This window comes from Agelaius phoeniceus, chromosome 4 (assembly GCF_051311805.1).
Source record: "Agelaius phoeniceus isolate bAgePho1 chromosome 4, bAgePho1.hap1, whole genome shotgun sequence".
Taxonomy (NCBI): domain Eukaryota; kingdom Metazoa; phylum Chordata; class Aves; order Passeriformes; family Icteridae; genus Agelaius; species Agelaius phoeniceus.
The window spans coordinates 207501-234758 of NC_135268.1; the positions used below are offsets into that span (position 1 = coordinate 207501).

Genomic DNA, 27258 nt, shown 5'->3' on the forward strand with positions numbered 1-27258 from the left:
TTTTATTTAATTTTTATTTTAAATTTTTCTATTTTTAAAGCATTTTTATTTTATTTTTTAATTTTATTTTTTATTTACTTATTATTTTTAATTTTTCTATATTTAACGTTTTTTATTTTATTTTTTATTTTTTAAATTTACTTACTATTTTTAATTTTTCTATTTCTAAAGATTTTTATTTTTTATTTTTTTAAGTTTAAAGTTTTCTATTTTTAAAGCATTTACTTTTTTATTTTTATTTTTTATTTCATTTTTATTTTTAATTTTTTATTTTTAGAGCTTTAATTTTATTTTTTAATTTTATTTTTTATTTTTAATTTCCCTATTTTTAAAGCATTAATTTTATAATTTTTATTTTTCTATTTTTAAAGCTTTTATTTTATTTTTCTTATTTTTTATTTTTTATTTTTTATTTTTCTATTTTTAAAGTTTTTATTTATTTTTTAATTTTATTTTTAATTTTTCTATTTTTAAAGCTTTTATTTTATTTTTCTAATTTTATTTTTTTTATTTTTTATTTTTAATTTTTCTGTTTTTAAAGGTTTTTATTTTTTTTTTATTTAGTGCTGCCCAGACCAACTCAAGCTGGTGATTGTGGTGATGTTTGAGGGTCTTGCATTACGGCACTACCTTTTATGGAACTCTTACAGCACTTTACAGCACTTTACAGTTTTTATTTTGTTTTTCATTTATTTTAAATTATTTTGGTTTTTTACTTTTATTTAATTTTTATTTTTAATTTTTCTATTTTTAAAGAATAGAAATTATTTATTTATTTATATTTTATATTTTATTTATTATATTTATTTATTTTATTACATTTCATTTGGTGCTGCCCAAACCTGCTGTAGTGCATTTTTATGCTTTATAATACTTTGAAGTAGTTTTGTTTTGTATCCCCATATTTTTCCCAAATGGTTTATCCCAAACTGTACCCCCCTCCTTCTACCTGTGTTATCCCTCTCCCAGGATGAGATCATCCCCAAACCCCCACCCTGGCTCTCTGTCAATCACTCAGCCTCCCATCCCCTCCATGCAGAAGTTTCGGTCCAAGTCGTCCAGTGATTAGCCAGAGGCCAGGGGTCAGCCCCCCGAGCCTTGCCCCATACGCTGTCCTGTATGTCTATGCCCCAGCATCCATCCCTTAGGGTCACTTATTGGTTGGTAAAATGTTATCTACTTTGGGTTTCCACCTCCCTTTAAATGTAACCTTGGCACATCTCCCTGGGGCTCTTGGCAGGAGGCCCCTGAGGTGCAGGAGCTCCTTTGGGACTCCTAATAAAACCTTGGATTAACCCCTGCTAAGAGTCGGCCCTTTATCATCTACCGCTGTCTCTGGTGTCTCTTGTGCTGCACAGGGGCCCAGCCCAGGTGCCCTCAGCACCCTCGGGGCACAGAGAGTGTCTCCCCCCAGCCCAGGTGCCCTCAGTTCCCTCGGGGCACACACAGAGAGTGTCTCCCCCCAGCCCAGGTGCCCGCAGTACCCTCGGGGCACAGAGAGTGTCTGCCCCCAGCCCAGGTGCCCTCAGTACCCTCGGGGCACAGACAGTGTCTGCCCCCAGCCCAGGTGCCCTCAGCACCCTCGGGGCACACACAGAGAGTGTCTCCCCCCAGCCCAGGTGCCCTCAGTTCCCTCGGGGCACACACAGAGAGTGTCTCCCCCCAGCCCAGGTGCCCGCAGTACCCTCGGGGCACAGACAGTGTCTCCCCGCTCTCGGCCGTGTCAGGGCTGCCCCCCGGTGTCTGCCGACTCAGGACCGCACAAACCCGCTCGGCTGCTGATTGTGGCGGTGTTTGAGGGTCCCCAGGATGAGGGAAGAGACGAGAATCTTGACTCCACCTCTCAGAAGGCTGAAATATTATTTTATGATCTCTATTATATTAAAAGAAAATGAGATAGTAGAACTATACTAAAAGAGCAAGGAGACATCAGAAAGCTGGAAAGGAATGAATAATAAAAATAATAAAATAAAATAATAAAAACCTGGGACTGCTCACAGCCCCGACGCAGCTGGACCATGATTGGTCATCAAGTAGACACTGCACAGGAGACTAATCCAAGATGCCCCTGTTGCTAAACCATCTCCAGCCCACACTCCACAGCCAGCAGATCGTTATTGGTTCCATTTCTGTTCTGAGGCTTCTCAGGAGAAAAATCCCAGCAAAAGGATTTTCATCAAACACGTCAGTGCCAGGTGATGGCACAGGCAGCATGGGCCGGCCGAGGTCACTGTGTCATCCCTGCCAGCCCAGGTGTCACAGCAAGGAGGAGAGAGTTCACCCTGTGCTCACCCTGCAATACAGAGCAATACAACACACATATTAACACAAGATGATAACCTTTTTCTATTTTCTTTACATGTGGATTTATTGTTATAGGAAACCCAAAACAACAAAAGCACACAAAAAACAACACTCATCTACAATTAACACCCCCTTCAGATGACACACGAAGTCACCATCCCTCTCATCACAACTGCTAAATTACACCCCAGCAATCATTGGTCCTCGGGAACGTGGTTCCCGGGAGCCTCAAAAAAATCTTCCTGCCTGACAAAAACCCCGGTCCCTGGACAGTCCGCGCCCAAACTCTGGTGATGAGCGTCGCCTCACAGACCGACTGGGACCGAGGAAAAAAAAACAGCCGGCGGGGGGGAAACCCAGCTGGGGATTTTTTATTCTAAATTTGAAAATGAGTTGAAAAACTTGAAAAGCACAAGTCACACACACAAGGTTAAATCCAGTAATCCAGTCGGCATGCGCTGACACATGCAGAGATGAGCAGACGCAGACAGACACAGACACATGCTCTCACACACGCTCACACGCTCTTCCCACTTACACACTCGCTGCGGCCCTTACTCGAGACGCTGAAGAACGTGCTGCCACACATCTTCTGGCTGCGCTCCTTGACGTCAGTTGGTAGGTTCTGGGGAAATCGGTAGCCTCGGGGACCTGTGAGACGACAGGAAGCGGTCAACGAGTGGCTATCTGACAGCTAGGACTTGTCTCCACTCTGGACCAATAAGTTTTCTACCCAAAATCCCATAAAAGACAGATGAACAGTAAAGTTTTTATAACTCTTCTACCTGACTGTGACTACGTGCCCGGGCAGGGCAGCTCCAACCATAAGTGGTACAATATAAGTACACACAACAATCTAAGTCGATGCATACAGTGCAAGTGTACATAGAGGGTAGGTACATACAGTATAAGCCAGCACAGGTACACACAATATAAGCCAGGACTTGAGATAACTCGCTGGAAGATGAATTCTTGAGTCCTATACCCTTGAGAAGATGGAACCTATAGAAGTACTGCAGTCACATGAGGAGGGTGCAAGACACTCCCTCTAGCAGTCCAAGAAAATGGCATGGAAAAAAAGGCACTACCAAAGCTGGTAGTGAGAAGGAAGATAGATGAGAACATCTTGTCTGTTTGAGACATTCCTGTCTCAAAGAGTAAAAATGTAAAGATGCCAGAATAAGGGATATCCAGAAAGGAATGTGAGTAGAATACAGCCTATATGGCACAGAATAGTGCCGATAAAGCATTGAGACGTAATAAAGGCCTATGACGTGGAAGACAACGGACACAGACACGGACAACACAGACACGGACAACATAGACACAGAGACAAGTGGCAACTGCCTGGCACTGTCCCCTTAGGCACCCGAGATGCCTAGCGCAAGATGTGCCAGAGGCTGATGATGCCAAAGGAGAGGAAGCCCTATGACGATAGCACGTGATGATGAAATGTAACTCGTTAAAAGAAGTTAGTGCCACAGCAGTTAAGAGGATGCTCGAGAGGCTCAGCGAGCCTAGAGAAGGAAGCCGACGGCCGGGTGACCGTGGCTGTAGCTCCGGACGTGAAGGCGAGCTCCTCAGGGGAAAGATCCGTGACGACGTCGGGCCGAGGAAGGCGGACGATGCAAAGTTCACGAGAATCCTGAGATGGGTCGGAACTGCCCTGCCCGGCAAAGGCTCTGGTCAGGCTGAGGAGAAATCCTCTCCCTCTTCTTCCAGAGAGCTGGTCCCACTACAGACCTCTCCGCTAAGCTGACATCAAATTGCCCTCTGTGATAGTAAAGGTTTTTCCCCTTCTCCCAACTGCTGGCCCCGACACTTAGCTTTTGGAAAAGGAGCAGACAAAATCCATCCTCGGTCGGACGTGGATGGTGAAATGTGCTCCGTGTGTGCCTCGGTGCTGTTGTTTCCAACCTTTGGCTACGAGGCTCCTCAGGGTACCTAAGACAAAACAGAAAAGGTGACTATTGCCGTCAAAAACAGTAATCCCCAGGGCTCCTCCGCACCCCTGCCCCGGCCCACCTCAAATCTTGATTTGACTCCAGAGGGTGCCCAGAAGATACCTGCAAAAAGAATAGGTACACACTTAGCATGCTGCTGTGTAACACTCACCTGTGAGTCAGCCTGCCTAAACACCGACTCACCTGCCCTCCTCTGTTCCTTGGCATGCCTAGGGCAGCGACAGCACCTGCAAAGAAACAAAGCAGAAAAGCATGCTGAGACACTGTGAAAACACAACCTCCCAAATCTGACAAGGATGCCACACTGATACCTTAAGCTGCACACACCTGGAATGGGCATGCCCGGCCAGGATAGACAGCAAGTGGACCACCTAAAATAAAAAGTGGAGATGCTAAGAGCTGCACCAGAAACTGAGACATCAGCAAAAACAACTGCTTCTGTACACTACTCAATGCTCACCTCGCCCACTTGGCCTTGACTTCCTAAAAAGAGAGCCATCATTTATGCTCTCTCTACAGAGACAAACAGTGACTGACCTGCTCGGGGGAATCCCCTCACCCGGGATGGGGGGCTCTGCCCTGGATTTCATCCTTCTGCACCTGAAAGAAAGGACAAAAATCAAAGAGCTGCAGGATAACTTAAGAGCTCCAGACATCTTGTGCCCATCTGCAAATCCCACCTAGAGTCCAACGACACCCCACATTACAAACATCAATTCCCCGGGACTTGTCCTATTGCACCAGGCTATGCAGCAAGGCAGAGCAGCTCCAGCACAAATGTGTGCAGACACCCGTGACACAGGACAGGACAAACAACGGGGACACAACAGGAACAGAAATCTCTGGGTAAGGAAAATGACAGCGAGCACCAAGAGGACGCAAAATTAGAGGACCGAGGTGAAACTGATGGCGGGCTGATGAAGTTCAGAGAACCCTGGAGGAACAAGATGCTAACTGAATGATTTATTCCAAGAACTGCAAAGATGGATGCCCGAGAATCCTACGGTCAGAAGCCTCTACCTGTCCCCACATTCTTACAAGTCCTAATCCATCATAACAGAACCTTGCAGGGTGCAGCTGTCCATACAGCTCAGAACAGGACCTGAAAAGACATCTGACCGGATGCTTCGAAAAAGAGTTGCCATTCTGATACCTGTCTGAGCTGCCGAGTTAAAAGTTCCATGGCATCGGTGCCAGGGCAAGGAACGCTGAGAGTACAGATACTAAGACTGGTGCCAAGGTTTCTGACAGGCCCCTCAAAGGGCTATGATAAAAGACATGAGATATCCAACAACACATAATACACAAAAGACAAGTGACACAATACACACTGGGACTGCTCTGCCCCGCTCACCTCAGCACTGGGATCAAAAGTGAGATTTTGCTTTTATGGGGCCTAAGGGGCCACTTCATGGACACCCCCCCACCTCCAAAGCTACTCACCTCCAAAGCGGACTCAAATCCCCCCCTCCCAGTAATTCCCAAACCAGCACCCTGCTTTCATCCCCCCTGGGGGTCGTGGCCCTCTACTTCTCTCTCAGACATCTGGGGATGCCGGTCTCAGGTGCAAAGAAAGGCCACCTCGTCAGCTGGGAAGGTCCTGCTGGCACCAGGCTGGTGTCTCTTAGACAGCTGTATTAAAGAAAACCAAACATCAATGCCTGATCGTGGCACCACATTGGCCAAAACCCCACAAGTCTGCTCCTCACCCTTCTCTTAAGAACGCTCAGCTGCTCGGGCCGCATGCTTCGGGCACACTCAGAGACCGAGGCCGTCATCACAGTGGACGCCTGGGTTAAGAGGAGATGAGGTGATTTGGCACGGCTGAAACCTGAGTGGACCCTCGCTCCTCCCCCCTACATCCCTGACTCACCACAACTCCTGGGCAGCTGCCGGAGGCCACCTGGATGGCACCTTTAAATAGAAAAGTTCAGGGTTTCATCACCAAGTCCTGTAATGCATCCACAGGGCTCACATTTGCAGGAAACCCGGTGCATCGGCCGGCTGGTGACAGGGGCTTGGCATACTCCGAGTGGATTGCCTAAAGTGCACAAACGAGAATGGAAGCTTAGAGCTGCACCAGAAATTGAGACCTGAGCAATAACAACTACTGCTCTCCACTGCTCACCTTGACAGCTGGTATCCACATCTGCTTCCTAAAAAGAAAGACAAAGAACAGTGCTGTAACAGAGTCACCATATACACTTCTGCTGCAGAGACAAACGGGGCCTCACCTGCACGGGGGAAACCCCTCACCCGGGATGGGGCCCTCTGGCACACATTTAATCCATCTGAATCTGAAAAAAAAGTTAGGACAAAACTCAAACTGTTGCAGGATAACTTAGGAGCTCCAGACGTCTTGTGTCCATCTACAAATCCCATCTAGAGTCCCACTACACCCCACATTACAAACTCCCAGGGACTTCTCCTACTGCACCAGGCTATGCGGCAGGGCAGAGCAGCTCCGGCACAAATGTGTGTGCTGACACCCGTGACACGGGACGGGACGTGACAGACAGGGGGGACACAACAGGAACAGAAATCTCCTGGCAAGGAAAGTGGCTGCAAGGACTCAGAGAATGCAAAAGGAGATGACCAAGATGAGACAGATAGCAAACTGATGAGGCTCAGAGAACCCTGGAGGAAGATGCTGGCTGAATGATTTATTCCAAGAACTGCAAAGATGGATACCCAGGAATCCTACGGTCAGAATCCTCACCCTAACCTCGCATTCTTACAAAGCCTAATCCGTTGAAATGGAGCATTGCGGAGCACGGCTGTCCGTGCAGCTCAGAACAAGACCTGAAAAGCCACCTGACTGGATGCTTCCAAAGAGAGATGCAATTCTGATGCCTGTCTGAGCTCCCGAGTCAAAAGTTCCATGGCCTGGGGACCAGGCTGAGGAACACTGAGATCACAGATTCTAAGAATGGCGCCAAGGTTTCTGACAGGCCCTTCACAGGGCTAAGATAAGAGACATGAGATACCCAAACATCACATAATACACAAAAGACAAGGGACACGATACACACCGGGACTGCTCTGCCCTGCGCACCTCAGCACTGTGATCAAAAGTGAGACTTTCCTTTTACGTGGCCTAAGGGGCCACATCTTGGCTACCCTCATCTCCAGAGACAACTCAACCCCCTCCCCCCCAGGAGCCCCAACCCAGCACCCTGCTTTCATCCCCTCTGTGGGTCGTAGCCCTTGACTTATCTCTTGGACATATGGAAATCCCAGTCCATGTCAGGTGCGAAGGAAGGCCGCCTTGTCAGCTGGGAAGGTCCTGCTGGCACCGGGCCGTTGTCTCTTAGACAGCTATATCAAAGGAAACCAAACATCAATGCCTGATTGTGGCACCACATTGGCCAAAACCCCACAAGTCTGCTACTCACCCTTCTCCTAAGAAGGCCCGGCTCTTCGGGTCGCACGCTCCGGCCGCGCTCGGAGGCCGATGCCATCGTCGTGGGGTGCGCCTGGGTTAAGTGGACAGGAGGTGACGTGGCATTGCTGAAACCTGAGTGGACACTCACTCCTCCTCCCTACTTCCCTGACTCACCACAACTCCTCGGCGGTTCCTGACGGCTGCCCGGAACGCGGGGCTCGCGAGAGCGGCAAACCCGGTCCGTCGGCCCGTTGGGGATGGGAGCTTGGCATGCTCCGAGCAGATGGCCTAAGGCACAAAAATGAGAATGGAGACTTAGACTTGCCCCAGGAATTGAGACCTCAGCAACAAGAAAGGCTACTGCTCACCTTACCCTCTTGAACTTGACTGCTGAGATCCTGCTATACTTGCTAAAAATAAAGACAAAGAACAGCGCTGTAACAGGGTCACACTTGACACATCCCCTGCACAGACAAATGGTGACTGACCCGCTATGGGGAACCCCCTCACCCGGGATGGGGTGCTCTGCCATGGATGCAATGCATCTGCACCTGCAAGAGAGTTAGAACATATGTCAAACACCTGCAGGATGACTCAAAAGCTGCAAACACCTTATATCAATCTAGGAACAGCATCTAGAGTCCAAGTACACCCCACATGAAAAATTTCAACTCCCCAGGGCTTGTCCTATTACAAAAGGCTATGCAGCAGGGCAGAGCAGCTCCGGCACAAATATGTGCAGACACCCGTGACACAGGACAGACAGGACACGACAAACAATGGGCACACAACACAGACAGAAATCTCTTGGCAAAAAGGATTACTGTGAGCAACAAGAGCATGCCAAATGAGATGACCAAGGTGAGACTGATGGCAAGCTGATGTGGCTCAGAAAACACTGATGGAAGAAGATGCTAACTGAATGATTTATTCCAAGAACTGCAAAGATGGATGCCCGAGAATCAGACCGGTCAGAAGCCTCTACCGGTCCTCACATTCTTTCAAGTCCTAATCTGCCATAATGGATCCTGGCAGGGCATAGCTGTCCATACAGCTCAGAACAAGACCTGAAAAGACATCTGACTGGATGCTTACAAAGAGAGATGCAATTCTGATACATGTCTGAGCTCCCCAGGCAAAGGTTGTAAGGCATGGGTGCCAGGCCAAGAAATGCAGAGATCACAGACGATAAGAACAATGCCAAGGTTTCTGACAGGACCCTGAAAAGGCTAAGGTAAGAGACATGAGATACCCAAACAACACATAATGCACAATAGACAAGGGACACAATACACACCGGGACCGCTCTGCCCAGCGCACCTCAGCACTGTGATCAAAAGTGAGATTTTGCTTTTATGGGGCCTAAGGGGCCACTTCATGGACACCCCCCCACCTCCAAAGGGGACTCAAAAACCCGTCGCAGTATTTCCCAAACCAGCACCCTGCTTTCATCCCCCCTGGGGGTCGTGGCCCTCTACTTCTCTCTCAGACATCTGGGGATGCCGGTCTCAGGTGCAAAGAAAGGCCACCTCGTCAGCTGGGAAGGTCCTGCTGGCACCGGGCTGGTGTCTCTTAGACAGCTGTATTAAAGAAAACCAAACATCAATGCCTGATCGTGGCACCACATTGGCCAAAACCCCACAAGTCTGCTACTCACCGTGCTCCTAAGAACGCTCAGCTGCTTGGGCCGCACGCTTCGGGCACACTCAGAGACCGAGGCCGTTGCCACAGGCGACGCCTGGGTTCAGAGGAGATGAGGTGATTTGGCACGGCTGAAACCTGAGTGGACCCTCGCTCCTCCCCCCTACATCCCTGACTCACCACAACTCTTGGGCAGCTGCCGAAGGCCACCCGGATGGCACCTTTAAATAGAAAAGTTTAGGGCTTCATCACCAAGTCCTGTAATGCATCCACAGGCTTCACATTTGCAGGAAACCCAGAGCATCGGCTGGCTGGTGACGGGGGCTTGGCATACTCTGAGTGGATTGCCTAAAGTACACAAACGAGAATGGAAGCTTAGAGCTGCACCAGAAATTGAGACCTGAGCAATAACAACTACTGCTCTCCACTGCTCACCTTGACTGCTGGTATCCACATTTACTTCCTAAAAAGAAAGACAAAGAACAGTGCTGTAACAGAGGCATCATTTACACTTCTGCTGCAGAGACAAACGGGGCCTCACCTGCACGGGGGAAACCCCTCACCCGGGATGGGGCCCTCTGGCACACATTTAATCCATCTGAATCTGAAAAAAAAGTTAGGACAAAACTCAAACTGTTGCAGGATAACTTAGGAGCTCCAGACGTCTTGTGTCCATCTACAAATCCCATCTAGAGTCCCACTACACCCCACATTACAAACTCCCAGGGACTTCTCCTACTGCACCAGGCTATGCGGCAGGGCAGAGCAGCTCCGGCACAAATGTGTGTGCTGACACCCGTGACACAGGACGGGACGTGACAGACAGGGGGGACACAACAGGAACAGAAATCTCCTGGCAAGGAAAGTGGCTGCAAGGACTGAGAGAATGCAAAAGGAGATGACCGAGGTGAGACTGATGGCAAACTGATGAGGCTCAGAGAACCCTGGAGGAAGATGCTGGCTCAAAGATTTATTCCAAGAACTGCAAAGATGGACACCCAGGAATCCTACGGTCAGAATCCTCACCCTAACCTCGCATTCTTACAAAGCCTAATCCGTTGAAATGGAGCATTGCTGAGCACGGCTGTCCGTGCAGCTCAGAACAAGACCTGAAAAGCCACCTGACTGGATGCTTCCAAAGAGAGATGCAATTCTGATGCCTGTCGGAGCTCCCGAGTCAAAAGGTCAATGGCCTGGGTACCAGGCCAAGGAATGCAGAGATTACAGATGCTAACAATGATGCCAGGGTTTCTGCTAGGCTCCTCAAAGGCCTAAGGTAAAGGACATGACACATCCAACCACACAGAACACACAATAGACAAATGACACAATACACACCAGGACTGCTCTGCCCTGCGCACCTCAGCACTGTGATCAAAAGTGAGACTTTGCTTTTATTTCCCCCCCAGGCCTAAGGGGCCGCTTCGTGCACACCCCCGTCTCCAAAGCGGACTCAAAAACCCCTCCCGGTGGGTCCCTGCCCTGCGCCCTGGTTTCATCCCCTCTCTGGGTCGTGGCCCTCTACTTATCTCTCAGACATCTGGGGATGCCGGTCTGTGTCAGGTGCAAAGGAAGGCTGCCTCGACATCTGGGAAGGTCCTGCTGGCACTGTTGTTCAACAACTTCCTGTTGTTTCTTCGTCTGCTCCAATAAAGAAAACAAAATATCAATGCATAACCTCAGCAGCACATTGGCCAAAACCCAACAATTCTGCCACTCACTCTTTTCCCAAGAATGCCCGGCTCCTGGGGCCGCACGCTTCAGCCGCACTCGGAGGCTGACGCCATCGTCGTGGGGCACGCCTGGGCTAAGAGGAGACGAGGGGATGTGGCGCTGCTGAAACCTGAGCGGAGCCTCGCTCCTCCTCCCTACTTCCCTGACTCACCGCAACTCCTCGGCCATTGCTGAAGGCTACCCTGGTGACACCTTTAAACAGAAAAGGCAGAGGCTTCATTGCCGAGTCCCGTGATTCTTCCCCAGGGCTCGGGAGAGCGGCAAACCCGGCGCGTCGGCCGGTTGGTGACTGGGGCTTGGCCTACTCCGAGTGGATTGCCTGAAGCGCAGAAACAGGAACGGATGCTTAGAGCTGCACCGCAAAGTGAGACTGGAGCAATAACAACTAACTGCTTCTGTACGCTACTCAATGCTCACCTTGCCCACCTCACCTTGACTGCTGATGTCCAGCTTTACTTCCTAAAAAGAAAAAGAACAGAGCTGTAACAGAGTCACACTTGACACTCTCCCTGCAGAGACAAACGGTGACTGACCTGCTCGGGGGAACCTCCTCACTCGGGATGGGCGGATGGATTTTGCCCTGGATTTTATCCTTCTGCATCTGAAAGAAAGCGAGGACAAACGTCAAAGGGCTGCAGGATATCTTCACAGCTCCAAACATCTTCTGTCTATCTAGGAATATCATCTAGAGTCCGGCCACACCCCACAAACTGCGTGTCCCTGAGCCTTGTCCTGTTGCAGCAGCCTCTGCGGCAGGGCAGAGCAGCTCCGGCACAAACATGTGCAGATACCCGTGACACAGAACGTGACCAACAGGGGGACGTTAAACACGACACATTATGCTTGTGGTGAGGGCCTCGAGGGGAAAAGGCAAAAGGGACCCCAAAGACACAGTAGGTAACACGGTACACCCGACAACACGACGTGGACCGGAACTGCTCTGCCCTGCCCGCCTGCACGCTGACATCAAATGTGGAGTCTCTCCCTTTAGCTGTCCTAAGAGGCCCCTAGGACAAGATTGCTTTTCCCTCTGCTAATTTTTCAATCTGTCCCAGGAACTCCCAACCCGCTGCTCTCCCTTCTCCAGGCCGTGACCCAGACTTATCTTTTGGATGATCAGCGATGTGAATCCACGTTGCACCTGAAATGAGTCTGCCTCGGAGGGCCCCGTGATTGCCTGTTAGCCTCTCGGTCAGCTACAATAAAGAAAACCAAAACCAACGTATGAGTTCAGAGTTATGTGGGCCAAATCCCAGCAAGTCAGCTACTTGCCCTCTCCTGAGTGTGCCTGGCTCCTTCAGGCTCCACCTTCATCCTGATTCCAAGGCTGTGGCCTTTATTATTAGTGGCACCTGGGTTAGAGAAAAGCACAGTTCAATGGCATTCCTGTGGGTGCACTGGATGACCTTGTGTGAGGAAGACATGGGAATGCCTCTGCTATGCTTCTGAAAAGCCCTGCGTGGGGGGGCCCTCAAATAAACACCCTTTCTCACCCTGCTGCCTGCAAACCCCCCTGCCCCCCAATAACTCCTAACTGGACACCTGCTCACCCTCCCTCTCCCAGTCACAACCCTCAACTCACCTGAAGCCTCCATCTCAAACATCATTTTTGACACTGGGCAGATGCCTCCTGTGACATGATCAATCTGCTGAAAGAAGTGCTGTGCTTGACACAACCTGGGATCTCTGGAAGCTGTACACCTCCTAAAAACAATAAAAACACAAAACAAGAACAAAACCAGAAATTGCAAATACACTTTATCACCCCTAAACACAAAATCTGACATTGTCACCTTAAATACTCCCTGTATTCCATGCCATTTTCTTCACAGGATCTTCCAAGCCTCTATTGCTTTAGATGCCCAGAAACACCTGCTGAAAGCAAGCTGAGATAAGCTGAAAGAGGCTCTTCACTGAAATGACAGGAGAGCCCTCACCCCAGCACATCCCAGAGAGGGAATGAAACCCCTCAGCAAAGGCTGGGGTTAATATACCCCTGATGGTGCCCGCCTCCCATTCCCATGATGCCTGAGAAAAGGGAGGGGGCTAATCCCACCAAATATAAAAGCCCTCAGAGCGGCTGCAGCTGTTTGGCTCCTCTGACTCAAATTCAAAGGGAGTAAAGGCCTTGTTATAGAAGAAAGCTCTTCAGAAAAATAACAGCGCTTTCTTTTTTGACACAACTACTTGGAGCAGAACAACAGAAAAATGGTAAGACATTAAAGCATTGTGTTTAGGTAGCATACCTAGATAAATTGGGTAATTTGCTGTTAACTTACATAATTATTCTGTGTTTAACAAAAGCCATCTAATAAATTAACACCCAAAACTCCAGCAGCCCAGCTGGCCCTACCAAATCTCTCTGTTGATACATGCAGTAAACAAAACCAAAATCCCAGGAATACCTATCAGAAGTCTAGGAAAGAAACCTCTTGAAATTAATCCTACCTCAAATACAAACCAACCCGTCCAGAAAGTTAGCTTCACTCAAAAAAACTATTTACACAGAGGTAATAAGACCAAGAAATAAAACAACACACCATCTACCACCAACGAATACAACAGTGAAGGAAAAAAACCCCATGTTTTTTTCTTTTTTTTATTTCAACTAACTTCCTTTATTAGCTAGAACCAAAGATTTTGCCAGGGCTGTAACAACAACAACAACTTCTTTTTCTTCTTCTCCTTCTGAAATGTCCCTTCTCCTTCCCAAATTCCTTACAACTTCTGAGTTTCAATCCAAGCCAAAAGCAAAATCCGTGCACTTGTGAGTCCAGTGCTCCTGTCAGATTCTCTGTCTCACTCCACATCTTCTTACACTTTCAGTCTGAACGCTGTCCTGCCCTGATGAGTTTGACAGAAGCATTGGCACATGTTAAGAGAGCATTTCCCTCCCTCCCTCCCTCCCTCCCCAGAGCTGGTTTCCTTAGCGCATTTCAATCGATCCCGAGCCCGCAATGATGCGCGCTCACCTCAAGGCTCACAGCAAGCACACAGCAGCTCAGGCTGCCTTGGCTCCAGGGCTCTGTGCTTGGATAGCTGAGAAAACTCCCGATGAGCCTCTGTTCCAAGACATTGGAATGCAATTTCCCTGTGCATTTGGTGGCAGCTTTGGGTCCCTCTGGGGGACGGCACCCAGCGTGACCCCCGCCCCTCGCCCGCCCCCCACCTGCTCCTGCACCGCCGTGGGGCTCCCTCTCCCGGGCACCTTGGGCTGCCCCCAACGGCATCAGAGCCCCGAGCCTTCACCCCCCCTTTCCCTGACCCCCAAAGAAGGCTCAGAACGAGTCCGCCTGCCCTGGACAGCAGCGCAGCGCTTCCCCCAAGCCCTTCCCCAGATGATGAAATCTCCATGTGATTCAATCTCTCCTAGGAAAATTCAGTCAAGGGTTTAATATCTGAAAGCTTTACTCTCAAGAAGAATCATTTAAATTTGCCATCCTTGACAGGAGTTGTGATTGTGAGACCAAGTAGAGGAAGTCATGCTGCGGAACAATAAAATGATTTAAATATGAACTGGTTCAAGCCTGAACTGACACTTTGAATGTTTCTGTCTCTCTGCTAAAAAAATTGGGTGTAAGAGAGGGGTTTAACTTTGTTCATTGCTAAATACACAGAAATCTAACATTGAAGTGCCTAGGCACAATACACACAGGTTAGAAAAATGGCGGTGGTACACATTGCATTCAGCTGCAGGCAGAAGGATTAGCTACCTCACACATACCCAATGTGCCTTCCAAGATATTCAATTGAACTTTGGACTCTGATTTCTAAGAACAGGAAAGTGAGGCAGATTAGGAAAGTGATGCCTGCCAGAAATGTAAAGCTACCTTTGATACAGGTTTGGTGGTTTTGTGGTATTTTTTTCCCTCCTGCAATGCATGCCCAGGTAAAAGGTGTTCAATAGCAAAGCATGTGAGGCACACTAAAAGTCAAGGCAATTCACTTCTTTAGTGTGATGATCTTTCTTCATCTCTTAATAAAAGAAGCTCTCTCTGAATGGCTGCCAGATCTGATGAGATATGGTCAGCAAAAATGCCTAAAGCACGAGACCTGTTCTGGAAAGTGCTGCCCATGCACAGCTTTTGATTCTTGTCTTTGCACTGCTTGTGTTGTACTTTTTCTACTGTTTAGAAAGGTCTCGGCATCCAATATTGGTGGCAAGGTCCTTTTTGTGCAACAGGATGCTTTTTGTGGTTGTCAGTGCTTATTCAAGGTGATCTGTCCACAAGTTTGGGACATATTTTTAGAATCTCCTCTTTAATTGTGAGCATTTCCAGAGCATTTAACTCAAGTGATACTTCTTGTGTTAACAGCTGAACAATGTCTAGGAGAATACAGAAAACTATAAAATAATGGTAAATCACAAAAATATGATGCACAGAAAACCCTTATTAACAGATGCTGAAAATAAGAATGTAACCTTTGGTGGCTTGTTTTGAATTTGAATGAGTGCTCTTGTCACCTGCAGCAAAATATTCCTAACTGCTATGAGAATAACTGGCATTTATGGGCACTTAAATATGGTTCTTTACTATCTGTGTTTGCAGAAAATGGGCAGATCTTCCTGAGGTTAGCTGTTGGTATGCCACTTCTAGAGCAGATGGGGAAATAAAACACTGAAATCAAGTGATTTTAGCAATGAGAGAAGGTAAGGGACTATCAGTCCAAATGACAAGCTGGGGCTCACACCATTCTTTGTGTGTGCTTACAGGAGCTTTGGTTCTCTAGGAGTAAGAAAGAGTCTCTATGTTAAAATGTTTGCCTGCTATTGTTGATTAAAGAAACCCCAAAACTGCCACCCACACAGACTTCTGATCAAGAATGTCAGCAGAGTTTAAAGGCTGAACTCTTCATACTTTTAGGCCTGAGCAGTCACCACCTTCTAAACTGTGGTCTAGTTTATTTAGACTACTCAGTTTCTTTCCTTTTAAAATTGGAATTAAAATTTCATGCACCTTTGGCCTTTTGAACTAATATATATTTGTTGTTTTCATATCCTAAGATTATATTCTTCAATTGAAAAACTATCCTATCATATATGCACCTCAAATGAGACGACTTCACTGGAAACAATATATTATCATGAAAAGTATGCTTTTGTAGTGCTAAACAGTTTTCAGCTGGTTTATCACAAAAATCCCCTCAGACTGTTCAGAACAAGACTGAATTCAGGTAAAACTGTCATTTCATGTGACAATGCAAAGCTCATCTTAGCCAGTAAACAACAATACACTGCTTTGCTGTCAAAATGTAGCCATGAAGGACAGACCTGAGACTCAACTTTTGCACTTTTAAGTATTTTTAAAGCAAGGTGTGCAGCAGGGGGAAAGTTTAGAAAATCAGTAGAAAATGCACTGTTAGATAAAAGCCTTGCTAATTGCCTCCAGAGCCTCTGCGTGAACACAGCTATTTTGTATTCTGGTTGGAGAAGTTATTGTGGAAAACTTCCAACATGCACTTGAAAAAATGTTGAAAAAGGATCATGTGTTCTGCGTTTTTTGTCAGCATTAAAAATAGCTGCAGTGCTGAAGGTGATCTGTGTAGCAGTGATGTAATTGTGAACCAAAGCTGACATTTTGGTGTCTTATCTGCACGTCTCAAAAGGCTCTAGTTGGAGAAAGTGCACTTTAATGTAATTTTGCTTCTGTTGTGGTTGGCCAGTGAGCTGTCTGTGTACATGCATGCTGATGTTTTACATATAAATTTACATGTATTTGATGATGTAGAGATACACACACACAAATACACATAATTTAGGTCTGCAAACAAAATGATGCTTACAGACACATTTTTACATTGATTGTAAAATGTAAGGATGACCTTCTAAAATCTGTTTCCCTTTATATCTCCAGCTAAATAAGTATTCAGTGCTACCCAGTATAAAATGACATATGACAGCTACTTGCTTAATTATAATTTTTGCAACTACCTCTTGATTACCATACACAAAAAGGCTCAGTGATTAGTTTTGACTGATTAACTTCTGTTTATAAAAGACAGAGAAAAAGACACATGGTGTTGGAGGATGAAATTCTGGTCCTTCAGAAAGAGGAAGCCAAAGAACCTTCCCCAGCAAAAGAGGACAATCCTAAACCATGCCCTGCACAGTCACTCCCAGCAGATGTTGGCCAGCCTGGAAAGATCAGGCAGGCAAGGATAATCAGGAATTCTCCTGTCAGAGTTCCAGCTGGGAATGACTGGGTATGGTGTCAGTCATCTGTGCTCCTGAAACCGGTAGCTTTGTAAAAATAAGTATATAAACAGATCAATGAATAAATTCCCGGAAGCTGGATCCCTTCTGAACAGCCCATCTTCAAAAGTATTACCCAGGGTCTCTGATAGCAACCAAGCCCTAACAGCTTTTCCCTGAGGATGTGGAGATACTCTGCAGGCTCTCCTCACATCACCAGCACAACTTTTTCCTCCTTGGTGCTGGTGGCTTGCCCCAGGTGCAAATGTGGTGAGAGAACACACAGTGGGAGACCTTGGGAAAGCACCCTAGGTGATATCCTGGCACAAGGGATGATACCTGACAAGATATTTGCCGTCCATAAATATTTAAGCAAGTACTGTAGGAAGGCGGCTTGGGGTTTCTTGCAATGTTCTATTTCCTTTAATTGTCAGTATCTCCTTATCAGCTGGTAGATGTGGTAGGTGTACTGTTATTGTCAAGAAAAACTGATCAAAATACGGGGGAATTTACATACAAATAAAAGCTGCTGGAAATGAACTCTAGTAATCCCAGTGCTCTGGTTTACCTCATCAAGTTTCCTCTCCTCGCCAGTCTGAGCAGAGATGAAGTGATGTGGAATTGCATTCACACCTCCTTCAAGGCAGGAAGAAAAGCAGAGTGAATTCATCCCTTTTTCTCTTGGATGGAGCCACTTTTACCCAAGTCTGCAGCACCCAGGGAACAACTGCATTAAAAAAAAAGACTTGTAAGAACAATGAAGAATTGGAAGGAAGGTTCAGCCACTGAAATGGAGGCCAGCCCACTGTGAAATGTCAGGGTTTATATTTTACTTTTCTTCCAGTAGCTGCTGCTTTTCTCTTGGGATATTTTTTCCCTTCTTTTTAATAAATTCTCTTCCCTGCCTCACTTGAGCCCTGGAGCTTTCTCTGGGGTTTTATTAAGTGGTACTGGAGAGGAAAAATACTTGGGGACATAACACCTCCACACCCCAGACCTTTCCCCTGTATTTGCACACCGGTACCTACCGTGGCCTAGACAGAGCTCTGGAGGGAGACTGGAGAAAATCCTCCCTTGCTGTAGCTGCTGGTGTGCAGGTAGAACTCTTTATCCAAAGTCTGCAGAATTCTGATGCTCTGCAGCAACATGCCAGGATCAGGCTTGGGTTAATGAAGCAATGAAACCAGCACTTAGCTTCCAAATTGATTTCCATGGAGACACCTACCCAGTAATAGTGTTTGGGCTTTTTTATTCAATAAAAGTTTGAGATATAAATATTCTCCATTTGCTTAATAGTTACAGTTGTAAAATATTTTAGGATAGCCTACCCGTCACCTGTCATTCAGCATCTCTATAAATGTCGTGAAAACATCATGGTGAAATAAAAACTTCTTATTTCCAGCCCACAAACCCTATTTCCACACACTCACAAAATCAAATCAGAGACAAAAAGGGGAGAGAAGGAGCTGGGGGGACGGGGAGCGGGAGGGATACAGTACAGCAGGCGACAATGCAGTACTTGCTACACAGTAGCAAAAGAAATGGGTACAAAATTTAGTCTGCTATAATGACAAGCTTCTCAGGACATTTGTTATGGACCAGCGTTGTCCAGTGCACTTCTGAAGGACCACTTGAAATCCAAATTCATTTTCATTGTTCTCCTGCAATTCCAGGCAGCGCTTGGATTTTCGGTTCTGGATAGGACCTCCCTGTAGAGATTGGGGCAAAAAGAAAAAGAAAAAAGAAAAAAGAAAAAGAAAAAGAAAAAGAAAAAGAAAAAGAAAAAGAAAAAGAAAAAGAAAAAGAAAAAGAAAAAGAAAAAGAAAAAGAAAAAGAGGGGTTTGTGTTAAACACTGACCTTGTTGCATTGCTCCTGCGGGGTAACAGAAGTTATAGAACATTCCAGTGTCCATCTACTGTGAAAACCTTTACAGTTAGAGACAAGGTGAGGATTTGCTGGATTTGGAATGAAGGTTCCTTTGTTGCAGGCTGGTTTAATCTCTGATGCAGTTTGCAATAGTCTCAATTGCCTGGTTTCCATTTCAGCAAATGGGATTTCTGGAATGGAGCTGTGTTTCTACCCATGCATTTTAACCATAAAAAAGCCAAAAGCTTTCCTGTTTGCTTGAGTTCCCTGATTTTGTGGTTCTGCTGCACTTCTGAACACCAAAATAAGGCAAAACACAGCCATGGTATGCTGCATAAATGATCAAATGCAAAAACTGTTTTTTCCTTGAATACTGAAATGTCTTTTATAATCTTTTCTTGCTAATTCTCAGTATTGATTCTGTTCAATTCCCAGCTTAATGCTGCCTTATTAAAGCCTTGCCTTCATTGTTGAGTTGCATCAAGCTTTAAATCTCTGCTATCGCACAAAAACCTATAGACCTCAATTACAATTAAATTGTCATGCAGGTGACATAAATTACATTTCCCCCTCTTGAAATCTATTTTCAGTTGGTTCTCTCCTCCTCTCTCCTGTCTAAGGAAGGCAACAGATAACGTGTACACATCAGGGTCTGGGAGGTTTCTCCCAAGATACATGGAGAGAGAGTAAATTGCACACAGGTCTGAAAGTGGCTTTCTCTAAAAAGGACCTTGGGCTTGTGTAGAGAATCACTGGCTGAATCTGTAAATCAAAGAAAGGATTTGGTGCAGATTGGTACACCTGAAGTATGGAAGGAGCAGAAGCATTCAAATCGCTTATAGGTACGATGGGAAAAAAGAGTTTCTGTAAAAAACCCAAACTGAATACCCAATTCCATGCAAAAGCCCACCACCTCATAGCTCTGTTCAAGTCTGTGTTGTCCCTTGTATTATAAAGTCATTACAAAGTGGAAGGACATTGGCACAAACCCCACAGAAAGGCTGTGTGCTGTTCCCCAGCCAGGGGCAGCTTGTGCCACTCGGGGCAGGTTCTGCTTCACGCACACAGGTGGCTCAGGGTCCCCTCCTATCCCACCAGTAATGCTTAGTGAGAACTTTCTCTGAGATGGGACTTCTAAAATACCATTTTGGACCTGGTTAATGAAATACAGAATTAGGTTTGAAAGCTCCACATTTTAAATATAGCTTTGGACAAGAGGGACATTTCTAGAATAATCCACAAAAATTTGAAACGTGTGGCTCCCATAAATCCTCCTGGTAGGCCTATGTGCAGCCTTGATAAAACTCCCACTGATTACTTTGCCAGACAGACAGGCTTGCAGAGGCATTTAATACACCTCCATAATGAAATGCTGAATGAACTGTATTTTCCCACTGCTGTGTAACTGTTATTGACATTTGTATTAATAACAGTAGTTACATTTGGCTGCCTGGTGGGAAAATAAACTCCAAACTATCCAAAAGTAATAACACTGCATGACATACAAGAAATTTGAAGAAACTAAGATGAAATTTTTTTCAGTTCTGTATTATATGCCATTTCTTGTCTTATCCTAGACATTCACACTTTATCCCTGCCCCTCCACCAATCTCATTCCCCCATTCCCTTTGTTACTTTGGCCTTCTAGAGATCACTGTAGTGAGGTTGATTTTTTTTTTCTCCAAGTTAATTTAATGAGCTCTGAACCAGATTATTCACATGTGAAACTCTGAGGTAATGGATATTTTCTCATTGTGAAAGGAACAGTTATCCTGTTTTCTTCCAGAATAACATTTCTATCCTTGATGAAAGCTGTAGAGTGTGGTTTTCCACTGGGGAGACTCAGGGTTGCATGGCACCCAGGCTCAGCTCTCTTGGCTTAAACTGGCAATTGGGAATTACACCTTACAAGCGTTTCTGCCTAAAGCCAAAATCAAGATGAACTTCCCTGTGTTCTCAGCTGATGCTGGAGGTGCTTGTGTCGCTGTTAGCTATGCAAAGCAGTTTTGCATCTTCCATTTATTGGTTGTCTCTCATCCGACTTCTGGTGCTTGAGACATTCTCAGCTCGGAACCTGCACTGAAGCTGAGGAAAGTTGTCCCACTTTGTCTTGTTAGAAAACTGCCTTAGTTGGGGTCCATTATTTGCCTGATTTCTGGACTTGGGATATGACTCTGTGCATGGCACTCTTAGGCTTCTCCTGTCATTTCTAATTTACTGGCATAAGAACAGGAACAGAATTCCCTCTCTCCATGTTTTTGTGAAGTACAGCACTTGGAGCTCTGTTAGGTAGAGGAAGGCACAGGGTTAAAACTTAAAGACTGCCATGAGGACTTAGAATCTTTCTGCTTAATTCCCATTTGTGTCAGTGGTTAAGGGTTTCTTTCACTTGAATGGGCTGAAATGCCATGTGGATTTGGGGGCGGAGGAAGGAGGATGTTCACTGTGGAGACAACGTTTTTTCCTTTTTTCTAAATTTTGTAGAGCAGACCTAGGTGTTATAGTAAATGTGTTCATGAGAAACACTAATACAGGCAGCTACACAAACTAAGTGTAAACCATTCCTAAGGAAAAACAAAACAAACAAGCAACCAAAAAACCATATTTAAAGCCCCCTCACACTCCTTCACTCTCTCTGAAGTGCCCTCATGTAAAATCTGGCTTTTATTTAACAGAAACAAGGGAGTTGGGAGATTAAAGCCAAGGAAGCTCTTTTTGATGTGGGGAAAGTGCTCTGCATTGGCTACTGAAAACCAGCCAGCTGAGTACATTGGAGCTGCTGTATGGAATACAAAGAGACACCAAAATTAAGTAGTGGTTCATGTGTGTGAATTGAGTATTGTAGGGAGCACAGATGCTTCTAGCAAGATGTGCTTTTTTTAACCACAAAAGGGAAATGTGAAGGCTCAAGCCCTGTGAGGAGCTAAGCTGTTCTGTTTCCAAGAGATGAGAGGCCTGTGCAGAGCCACTGCTTCAGCCTTCAGAGTGGGTGCAGTGCACACTTTACTCAGAGTCATTAAGAAAATTAAATCCTCCCCAAAGAGTTAGGCCCAAACATTCTGCAAGTGTTTTGAAAGCCAGTGGCTGCACTCTGCCCCGGGGGCTCTGGTGAAATCCAGCTGTGGTGAACGTGTGAGGACGGGGCTGCAGCACAGCTGGATGAGCACTCCCAGCTCACCTGCACAGCAGCTCTTCAGGGCACTGGGCAGATCATTTAAACCCCCACAGAGCCACTTGTTCTCCTCTGCACAGGGCCTTGAATGTGTCCTACAGCAATGGCCTGGGGTGCAGCAAGGAAGAAAGGCAGGATGAGCACGGCTGGCTCTCAGATCCACACAGACAGGGAGGAACAAGAGCAGTGCCTGGTTCAGCTCTGCCTCTGCTTTGGCTTTAGAACTGCTCTGAAGTACAGGGAGGAAGGTTTCTATACTCAATTCACACACATTACTTAAAATTTCCTGTTATTTTTCTACTTACTGTGTCTGTTTTCACCCCTTCATATGCCCAATCCAAGCCTGGGACAGTGGTACTGTCCTGTCAGCTCTGGACTGCTGACAGTGCACCTAATACAGGCTGCAAAGCCTGAACTAGTGAGCTGTGTAAGGATTAAAGCACACAAACTGAGTAACTCCAGGAAAAAAATGAGCAGGCAGGACTGAGGCATCAAAAGCTAACACTGTCTTGTGCTCCTCTAACTGGCCTGGCCTCCAAATTCCAGCATTCCTGAATGGTTTCTGCAGTCTGTTGCCATCATTAGCATTTGGAACCCTAAAGCCAAATGCAGGCAAAGGTGCCCTTTAAGTGAATTATTTTTTGCCTTTTTTTATAGTAAGCAGTTATCCAAACTTGTATAAAACTCTCATAATTGGATTTACTGCATGCTTGGCAAAAGGCTTTATTGTGTTACTACACTTCATGCTCACTGAAAGGAGAGATGCCCATCTGGGTTCCTTCCCCCATTCTAGGCAAGATCTCTACTTTCCAATTTAAAGGCAAAACTTGATAGCCTAGAGTAATGTCTTTAAGCATGAAACATTAAACATAATTCTGTAGACTGAAAGAAGTTTCAAGAGGCATTGTGGGCAATTGAACAGAATTAGGATTAAGAGCACTGATGATGAGAGACAGCTCAATGGCAGAAGGAGTCTCAAGAGGATAAATAAGCATCCAGGTCAACTCTTCTGTAAAAAATGGACTGAACGTGTCAGCACTAACAGGTTTGACTGGGAACTGCATGGTTTTTGCAAAGCAAATTGAAGCAATTCCTGTGAGAAACACAAATGTTCTCAGCTCCTGCTGGTACCCAGACACACAGAAGGCTGACTGGGTGGTTTGTAAGTGTACTGTTAATGCTAACACTGTCCCAAGTCAACATCCTGTACACAGAGTGGAAAGCAACGCTTCTGACTTCCTTCAGAGTTACTGCACTTTCTGCATTTCTACTGGATGGAAGGGGGTTCCTTCCCAGTCCTTCACTAAAGCAGAATTTATCCAGTGCCATGGCATTTAAGGACACCATCTGCTGTGCCTGCAACCCCTTGCAGTACAAAGTTGTGCAAAGCAATCAGACAGTTTAGACAGGCTAGTTTTTGCTGAACTGTTCTATGGGATCTGTTTTGGTTTACTGGGGGTGGCAGATGCACAGGTACCAAACCTGATCACTCTGTAAGGCCCGGTCACTTGCAGAGAAGAAGGATGAGGGCTGGAGGTTGTCAGCATTACTGCAAATCAGACTGATGGCTGTTTTTAAGGACTTACTCTAAAGGGAACACTTTTCCTTTCAGAGTTTACACCTGCTTTTTGCTCATCGTATTAAAGCTCCTGTTATTCTGCCTGAAAGAGAAAAAACATGCTTGCTTAAACCTGGATTTTTCAGAAAAAGGTCCTTAAAGGTTAATAAGTACATCCAGCCTCCTATCACATACACTGTATAGATCACTGCATTCTCCAGTCTATTAATTTTCTATGTGGACCTCAACCAGTGACCTCAAATATTTACATGTTCACTCTGCCTTTGAGGCAGAAACTCTAATCTTTGCTGTTGCTTTGATACATTTGAATCAAAGAATTATGGTGAGGTGTATGAGACAATCTCCACTTCAAACAGAACACTTGATCTCCTTGTGCATTTCCCAGGAATACTGGGCTACATTTTCAGTGACTCTTAGTACACCAAATTTAAACCTAAAGAAAATTACTCAAATTATACAAAAAAGATATCTATTTTTTTCCTCCGTGTGATTCACCTCTGTATGGATGTGGAAGCAATAAGAAAATGTTCACAGGAAGAAGGGAATAATTTATCCCATCCAGTAATTTATGCATTTTCAGTATTGCCCATTTCTTAGAAATATTGGATGATGGTATTCAGTTTAAATTTTCTGCTTTTTAGCTGTATAAAGGACACAGATATATATAACATAGAGGAAATGAATTAACCTCTTCTTGAATGCAAAGAAGTATGACAAATTTTACAACTCTTTGTCTAACAGGTGTGCTGGAAGTAAAGCAGGCTCTTTAACATATCCTTTCCTGTTCAAATGTTTCATCAATTAACTTGAACTATTTTAATTCAAATATTTCTCACTCAAGTATATTGATAGCTGCCCTTACTCAAACACATGCTTCCTAATATATTTTAGATGAGTACTGTGAAAATGAGGTGCATTTAACTGCTTTTATGTATATGAAGTATCATATACAGCAGGTTTATATATTAAAAATATATTGTTATCTGTTCAGCTATTTGGATCTTTGTTTAAAGGGTAGCTAAGCACATGAGAATTTTTACAAGACTCACTTAAAATCTGAATTCATTTTTCCAGTACTAAACAAAACTAATTATGACGTACAATGTAAACTTAAGTAGTGCTATAGTAGGGATCAGCCAAACCATTTCTTAAGGGAAATGTAAACTCTTTCCCTCCTCCTGCACTCCAGTTCTGTTGTCAGGTAGCCACCCAAGCACTGACACCCACTTGCTGGTACTCAGTGTGTAAACACTGTGAAACATCCTCTGACAGAGGGATCAGGCACACCATTCAACAGTTACACAGCTTCAATGTCTGCATCACAATTTTGTCTCATTCCTTTCCCAAGACATCTGAGTGTTCAGGTTTTACATGATCATAAATGCTACATTTTCCTAATGCTGCACTAAATTTTTAATACTGCAGCTGTGACAAATCAAATGAAGCAGCCTCATCTGCATGTCCAGAGCAGGATTTAATAACTAGACATCTGTGCAATCATTTTCTGTTTTCTTTACTCTAGACTGGATGGTCTGATTTGCTTACTCTCTCCAGGATGTAGAAATACACTATACTGTTAATTAAGGTTTTAAAATAAAAGCAATTAAACCTGGTACAAGGAAATGCAGCTTCATTCAGAGAATGTAATTGGAATAGAAAAGAAATTAGAGAGATGCAGCATAAAAATCAGAAATGGAACACGTGGATCTCTACCTATCACTAACATTTCTCCACATATAAAAAAAATTATCACAGATTTATAACAGGTTGCAGTCCTGGTAATAGCAAGATTAAGAAAAATAATAACTTGAAAATAATTAAATTCAAGCCTTTACTGAAATACCAAGAAGCTCTTCAGGATATCACAGCTGGAAATGTGTTTCACTACAGAAAATTGGGATAAGACTACAAAACCAGAAGTTTTGGAGAAGAATACATTAGCCAGACTAAGATATTTTACAGAAAGTAAACATGAATTATTACTCAATCAGCAGGGGCCAGGAAATCTTCCTGACATGCTAGAAAAACACGCAGAAACAGCTATTCTAGGTGTATGATGAGATTTTTGTAATTAATTACTGAACACTGTCTCAGGGCTGGGGGGTGGCTGTGGCAGAGTGGAAAGCAGATTAAAAAGGGAATCCTTTATCCCTACATGGCCCTGATAATGATGGGAAATGCAGAACTTAGAGCTGCATGCATTGTTGGTTTTTATGGGGCAGCAAACCCAGATGATGCTGGATTGTGTTGATGCTCTGAGAGCCAGGGTTGCCTAGCAAGCCGTTTGTGAAAAGGAAGGACTGGCTCCATGCCCTGCAGCTGAGGATGCTGTGCTGGGCTTTTCTGACCACAGCTGTCCTGAGCAACCCCTACCAGCACTCAGCAAGAACTGCCTGTTTGGGAACTTGAAGGAGTAAGCTGCAGAGATGCATGCTGATGGGGGATGATTCACAGATGGGTATTTCTGATTTTATTTTCCTCATCACTAAAGGGGATGATGTTCACACTTGTCTTTTGTGTCCTCCCTTGCCCTAATCTGCCTGCTTATGCTACTGGGCAGCACTCAGAAACCTCCATATGCAGAGCCCACCACATTCAGGGCTCACTGGCTACTCTGTGCTCCAGCTCTGATACTCAAGCACTAAATTAGAACTTAAGATGTGTTTCTAAACTATGTCAGTTCACAGCAACAACTGCTACATTTTATACTCCCTCTAGTAGAAGAGTTGGATATAGGCAAATCCTGCATTTTAAACACTTCTGGAGTCATATGTGAGACTCAACCTATGGAAAATATCCAAAGTTAATGCTTTGCCCAATGTTTTCTGCAGGGTAATTCTTCTCTAACTAAACCCAGAATTCTTTCCTATCTTTTCATTTATTGTGCCATGCAACAGCTGCTTTTGTAGTGAAACAATACCTTGATACAACCAAGAAAAAACCAGGAGTGCTGGAGACATTTGCTTTATTTGTTTTAGCACTGCATTTTGTGAAACTCTCAGAAAAGTTACCTTTTTCATTCTGAGATTACATAAATTATTTCTGCAAACAACTCAGGCTTGATTTATCTGCTGTGATCTAGGCCTGCTTCAAGATGTTCAAAGTGTAAGACAGAGGAAGGCAACAAAGCTGTTTTGAAGTGCGATGGACTGTTCAGATGGTGGGGAATTACAAAATACAGTAACATGAAATAAAACCAAGACTTTGCTTAGTAGGGGAATGGACATCAGTGGGACCTGCCTTTAGCATTCCAAAGGATGCATACCTGTGAATAGCAGTGAGGAACTGGTGAACAAAGCTTCTAAGGAAAAAATAAGTGTTAGGTTAAAAATTTGCTACAGCTATTGGTGATTTATCAGAGTACAGGAAACCTGTTGAATTCCCTGTCTCAGACATCAGTGTTCAGTGACTGACTAGAT

At 45.1% G+C, this 27258-nt stretch overlaps 1 protein-coding gene and 4 long non-coding RNA genes across 6 annotated transcripts in view; all 5 read right to left on the reverse strand.

The window, feature by feature from the left end:
- The window catches only part of LOC143693883 (uncharacterized), a 14902-nt gene extending 8855 nt beyond the window's left edge, over positions 1-6047 (reverse strand). Inside the window, exons 1-9 of the mRNA XM_077176648.1 lie at positions 5978-6047; positions 5762-5900; positions 4806-4868; positions 4596-4639; positions 4452-4495; positions 4330-4370; positions 3870-4248; positions 2863-2955; positions 1985-2293 (exon numbers count right to left, since the gene is read on the reverse strand). Coding sequence (XP_077032763.1) covers positions 3939-4248; positions 4330-4370; positions 4452-4495; positions 4596-4639; positions 4806-4868; positions 5762-5772 — 513 coding nt within the window. The 5' untranslated portion in view covers positions 5773-5900; positions 5978-6047 and the 3' untranslated portion in view covers positions 1985-2293; positions 2863-2955; positions 3870-3938. The remainder of the gene's footprint in view (positions 1-1984; positions 2294-2862; positions 2956-3869; positions 4249-4329; positions 4371-4451; positions 4496-4595; positions 4640-4805; positions 4869-5761; positions 5901-5977) is intronic.
- Positions 6048-6169: 122 nt separating this feature from the next.
- Positions 6170-6882, reverse strand: LOC143693793 (uncharacterized). Its single transcript, XR_013181746.1, has 3 exons — positions 6503-6882; positions 6397-6424; positions 6170-6309 (listed from the first exon to the last, which is right to left on the reverse strand). It is a non-coding gene; the product is annotated as an uncharacterized LOC143693793 (long non-coding RNA).
- Positions 6883-8033: 1151 nt separating this feature from the next.
- LOC143693794 (uncharacterized) lies at positions 8034-9183 on the reverse strand. The gene is made up of 3 exons (XR_013181747.1): positions 9132-9183; positions 8164-8204; positions 8034-8063 (listed from the first exon to the last, which is right to left on the reverse strand). It is a non-coding gene; the product is annotated as an uncharacterized LOC143693794 (long non-coding RNA).
- A 1160-nt stretch (positions 9184-10343) lies between these two features.
- On the reverse strand, positions 10344-11743 carry LOC143693795 (uncharacterized). Of its 2 annotated transcripts, none has more exons than XR_013181748.1 (5): positions 11562-11743; positions 11460-11487; positions 11180-11220; positions 11016-11101; positions 10344-10935 (listed from the first exon to the last, which is right to left on the reverse strand). It is a non-coding gene; the product is annotated as an uncharacterized LOC143693795 (long non-coding RNA). The 2 variants fall into 2 exon arrangements; XR_013181749.1 differs by having other exon boundaries at positions 11446-11487; positions 11562-11576.
- Positions 11744-12300: 557 nt separating this feature from the next.
- Positions 12301-13026, reverse strand: LOC143693796 (uncharacterized). The gene is made up of 3 exons (XR_013181750.1): positions 12822-13026; positions 12611-12732; positions 12301-12380 (listed from the first exon to the last, which is right to left on the reverse strand). It is a non-coding gene; the product is annotated as an uncharacterized LOC143693796 (long non-coding RNA).
- Between the last annotated feature and the right edge of the window lie 14232 nt (positions 13027-27258).